The sequence below is a fragment of the Seriola lalandi genome, unplaced genomic scaffold (genome assembly GCF_002814215.2).
Source record: "Seriola lalandi dorsalis isolate HSWRI2012SDOR001 ecotype SW California unplaced genomic scaffold, Sedor1 jcf7180002054933, whole genome shotgun sequence".
Lineage (NCBI taxonomy): Eukaryota > Metazoa > Chordata > Actinopteri > Carangiformes > Carangidae > Seriola > Seriola lalandi.
This window is the reverse complement of record NW_019525485.1, coordinates 1,002,757-1,007,722: the sequence shown is the minus strand read 5'-3', so window position 1 is coordinate 1,007,722 and position 4,966 is coordinate 1,002,757. Positions and strand designations below refer to the sequence as shown.

Here is a 4,966-nt window from a genome sequence, read left to right as displayed (position 1 = left end):
TATCTTCATTCTTTCATTGACTGTTGTATAAAATATCCTTAGTTTGATAAACTGATGTTTGAGTGACAACTTTTTTACAAAATGTTTTTCGGTGATTCAGTCCGTATCATTATTTTTATTATTAATTTAATGTCCGGGTTTTCCCTCTCATCACAAATGACACTCTTTGTTTTCTATAAATCTTGCTGCAAATCGGTGCTTGCACAACATCAGTGTCAATGAGAGTTGACCCCAGTTTATGTCCTGAACTACATGACCTCAGAATCACAAAAAGCTGCTTAAAAAGTTCAAAAGCAAATTTTTTCTGTTCTTGGAAATATAAGAAATTTGTACTTGACTGTGAATGTGTGAATTCTTTTCCAGACTGTCACTTTATTCAGTGCAGTGTGTGTGTGCGTGTGTGTGTGGCCCATAAGTATAATAAAATACCTGATGAAGCAGCCCTTTAAAAGTGGAAAGAGTTTCATTTTTATGTGTCAGGATTTTAAGATGTCCGCCTCTGAGATTCATGTTTTCACTGTAACAAACAAACAAAAAAAGTACAAACTGTTTACAGTAAAGTCTGGATCATCCACACTGATGTGAACCATGTGTCTGCAGAGAAATCTCCACTGTAGGGGGTAAAAGGAGAAACCTCTGACAGATATCTTAAGCCCTGATAAAAAGTGACTGATAAAAACCAAACAACAACAATAACAACAACAACAACAAACAAACCTTTAAAGATAAAGTCAGTTCTTTTTCACTGACATTTAAAAGTACATGAATCAGATTACAGCTGATCATGAAAGTTCAAGGACAAAAATGGGGGGAAAACACAATTTGATGAAGATCCTGAAATGTCGTTTTTTTGTGAGAGATCTCAGGCCCCCACCACCTCCAGCTGTTTCAAAACGCTGCTGCTCGGCTTATTACCGCGACAAAGAGGCGTGACCACATGATATCCTGTAACAGTGGCTCCCTGTTAGATTTCATATTGACTTTAAAGTGTTATTGCTTACCTTTAATTCCTTAAACGGCCTCACTCCTAAACACCTCTCCGATCTACTGACCTGGTATGTGCCGTCCCAACCGCTGAGCTGATGGAGCCCTACTGGTTAGGTCACAGCTTGTGACAAAGGGTGACCAGACTTTCACTATTCGGGCTCCCACCATATGGAACTCCTCTCCTGCTGAACTCAGACACATTAACTATTTAGCTCCTTTTTAAATCCCCTCCTCAAACTTTTGTTTTTGTGAAAGAATTTTGAAATGTTTGACGTAGGTTTCCTGTTTATCTAATCATCTTCATTTTATTGTTTTACTTCCTCTGTGCTCATGTTCTTATTCTCATTTATTTGCCTTGTCTGGTTGTATATCTTTTCTAAGACTGTTAACAAAAGTGCTATATAAATAAAGTGTATTATTATAATTAGATTATTGTAAGAAATTGAAGCTAATCACCAAGTTTTGAAGAATGAAGTTAAACAACATTCAGTTAATGAGCACAGACCAAAACTACAGCTCTCTAAAAGCTCTCTTCTGAAGCCATTTTTTCAATTTCCTGCTTTTAACCTCTGCATAAGTCTCAGTAGTACTCTCTGTCCTGCAGTTATGACAGACATGTCTGAACTAACTACAGCCCTTACGCTCATTAATGAAGTAGTTTTTCAAATGAACTACTGTCCATATCTGAACATATGAAGAGAGCCACATGAGGCTCTGTCCCATGGCTGGCTTTTTAGATGTTAGGGCAGATGTCAATGGGATTTTGAAATCATTTTTAAAATTTCTGAGTTAGTGGAACAAAACTTTGACTCTCTGTAGATACAGCATGTGTGAGTGGAGCATAAATGAGTAATGTCATGCAGAAAACAAGGCAGAATAGACAGACAAGTTCTGGCACAGGCCATGACCATTTCATGTACTTAAGAGGTCATTTACATATCCTACTACCTGTTATAGGTTATTATCAAGCTGTGCGTCACGAAAGCGGAAGTAGTCAAACGCCGTGAGTGCTTACATCCGGTTCCTTTTCCGGGGTTATGTACGAGCTCTACAGCGGCAAAAATTGAGAGTTCAAGGAGGTTATTATGGCACAGTCGAGTTGGAAATGTCACTGCAGTGTCCCGTATTGGTCCAACAACAAGCAAAGTCATCCTTATTTAAGTTTCCACGACTTTCCGTCGGATGATCAATTGCGAGCTAGCTGGGTTACAGCCATCAGAAGAGAAGAGGGCGCAACGTTCAAAATCCTTCGTGGGAGCACCTATGTTTGCAGTCTTCATTTTAACAATGATGACATCTATTGTACCCCGAAAGGCTTCAGGCGTATTAAAAGAGGGGCTGTCCCTTCGAAGTTTGCCTGGAATGACTGCGGAAGGAGACCTAAACGGAAGCCAGCGTATAAGAGGGCCGGTGAGAGACCGGCTGTTAGGACTGCCCGGCGTGAGGAGGATGTAAACAATGTCGGCTCGGCTGGAGCATCTTCTCTCCCTGACCATGATTATGCTTTGCCCCCTCCACCTGGTAAGTTCACGTGCCTCCCAGTGAGTGATGTAACTAAGTAAAATCTAAATGGAAACTTGTTAGAATGGACATTAACGAAAACTTGAAGGTGTGTGCTAAGTTTGAATGAAAAGTATGTTGATGTCTAAAATATCGAAATACCCTGGAGCCTCATGTATAAACGGTGCGCACGTACTAAAATGTTGTTTGCTGTGTTTCACGCACACGCCGGGTGTATAAAAATCAATGTGGTGTGAGAATTTGCGGAATATTTCATTTGGCAGTGCCAAATTACAAAGTACTGAAACTCTCCAAATGTACCAAAATTATTTTTCATGAACAGGCGTACACACGGTTTTATGCATGTGGTGATTTTTGTGCTACTTTTCCAATTTTGTGACTTCGCCATTTTCCAGTATGAAAGCTGCAGTCTTTTACAGACCTGATGTTTTTCTGGACTGAAAGTAACAGCAGCCTGCTTGATACAGAGTATTTGACATGCATTCAGACTGGACATGTTCAAATGTCAGTAGCTGTTGGAGCAGATTCTCACCTTGAGAGTTGATATATTTTTTATTATGTTGTCATGGCAGTAATCAATATTCCCTTGCATATAATCTTGCAGTTTTTGAGTTAGGGCTATACTTTTCTTAGACCAAAGTTGAAAAAAAATCTCTGATGTAATGCATATATGCAGATGGATAATCATGTACCTGATTTTGCTTTATTTGTGTGCTTATGTACATCAGGTGATGCAGCTGAGATAATCAAGAAACTACAAGCAAAGGTGCAGGAGCTACAACTTGAAAAACAGCAGCCCAAAATTGACCGCTTTTGTGCCTCGGATGAAGACTTCCGCTTCTACACCAGATTCCAATCAGAGGCGGTGTTCATGGTTTTCTGGGAATCAATTTATCCATCTGCTTCCAGGCTATTCCACTGGTCAGAGGCACAGAAAACTGCATTTGGAACAACAAGCCCCCACCACAAGCTGCCTCTCGTTGACGAGTGCTTCATGTTCTTCTGCCGCATTGTGGCTGGGTTGAAGGAAAAGGTACTGGCGTCAGTATTCGGCGTCAGTGTATCAACAGTCAGTCGAACCATCCTCACATGGGCAAACTATTTGTACCAAATCCTCGGGTCACAGCCTACGTGGATGACTCGGGAGCAGGTGCAGGCCACCATGCCTGACAAGTTCCGACATCATTGTCCCAATGTGAGAGTGATAATCGACTGTACTGAGCTTCGCTGTGAGAAGCCATCTTCCCTCACCTTACAGTCAGAGACCTTCTCCAGCTACAAAAACCACACCACCTTTAAAGGTTTGATCGGGATTGCTCCTTCTGGTGTGATTACATTCATATCCAAGCTGTACACTGGCTCCATTTCTGATAAAGAAATAACCATAAAATCAGGTCTAACACAGTTTCTGTTGCCTGGAGATGGAGTCGTGGCTGACAGTGGGTTTTTAATTGAGGATCTGCTGGCAGAGTTAGGGGCAATGCTGATCGTCCCCCCAATCAAAGCCGCCCCCCAGCTCAGCACAACAGACACACAAAAAACTCAAGCGATTGTCTGTCTAAGAGTGTTGGTGGAGAGGGCGATAAGACGGGTCAAGGAGTTCCACATCTGGGATGGAGTTGTTCCTGTCTCCTTGGCAGGCTCCATCAACCAGCTGTGGGCAGTTTGCTGCCTGTTGACCCAGTACCAAGGCCCTCTCGACATCCAAAGTGACAAGCCTGTCTAGCACGTTGGCTTTTGTAAACCATTTTGTATGTTTCTTAAATTCACAATTGTGTGTGGATTTTAGTGCTATTTGTATTTTACATGAATGTCAATTCATGTTTTGTTTGAGTTGCTTCCATGTAATGTGCTGCAGTGACTCTAAAACACTAAAATCAATATAAAGTTGTGTCCTATTTGCCTAATGTAGTAATCATTTCTGGTATTGATTGAGAGTCACCGCCTCACATTACATGGAAATTCTATTGTGTATGACTTAAAAAAGTTATGGAAAAGTTTAGAAATTTTGTCTATCATAATGTGTGGAAACCCTGATTATGTGATACATATCGTACAGCCTATGCAATTGAATTTGTGTCAAATCAGATATTGCATTATACAGAATCTTCACTAAAGAAACAGAGACCCAGTACCGACTCCTGCCTCCTTATTATAACAACACCAGAGGACAAGGCAGAATTATCAGGTGTTACACACAGGTTACACTGAAAAAAACTCATCTGTATCACTTGTCACTGTATTTTCAAAATTAAGAGATTCATTTGATGAATTTACATTTTAAAATAAAAACACATTCCTCATTTCAAATCCAAATACCTCATTTATATTTAAAATGGGATCAATTAAATGGCCTGTGTCAAGTACATTAAGTAGTGTTGACTGTAAACACAATGTAAAGTCATTCACTCCAATACATTCAGGTACTTATACATAAAGTTAGATAAACATTAAATGA

At 40.2% G+C, this 4,966-nt stretch overlaps 1 protein-coding gene across 1 annotated transcript; it reads left to right on the top strand.

Moving 5' to 3' along the window:
- The first annotated feature begins 2,025 nt into the window (after positions 1-2,025).
- LOC111644426 (uncharacterized) lies at positions 2,026-4,639 on the top strand. Its single transcript, XM_023393303.2, has 2 exons — positions 2,026-2,508; positions 3,237-4,639. The coding sequence occupies exons 1-2, from the start codon at positions 2,073-2,075 to the stop codon at positions 4,232-4,234; spliced, it is 1,434 nt and encodes a 477-aa protein (XP_023249071.1). The 5' UTR covers positions 2,026-2,072; the 3' UTR covers positions 4,235-4,639.
- Positions 4,640-4,966: the final 327 nt, after the last annotated feature.

What these genes read in the sequence shown, in the direction of transcription:
- LOC111644426 (XM_023393303.2), top strand. Translation starts at nt 2,073, where the DNA reads ATGGCACAGTCGAGTTGGAAATGTCACTGCAGTGTCCCGTATTGGTCC. An exon ending in TGCTTTGCCCCCTCCACCTG is followed by an intron (nt 2,509 to 3,236) that starts GTAAGTTCACGT and finishes TATGTACATCAG; the next exon opens with GTGATGCAGCTGAGATAATC.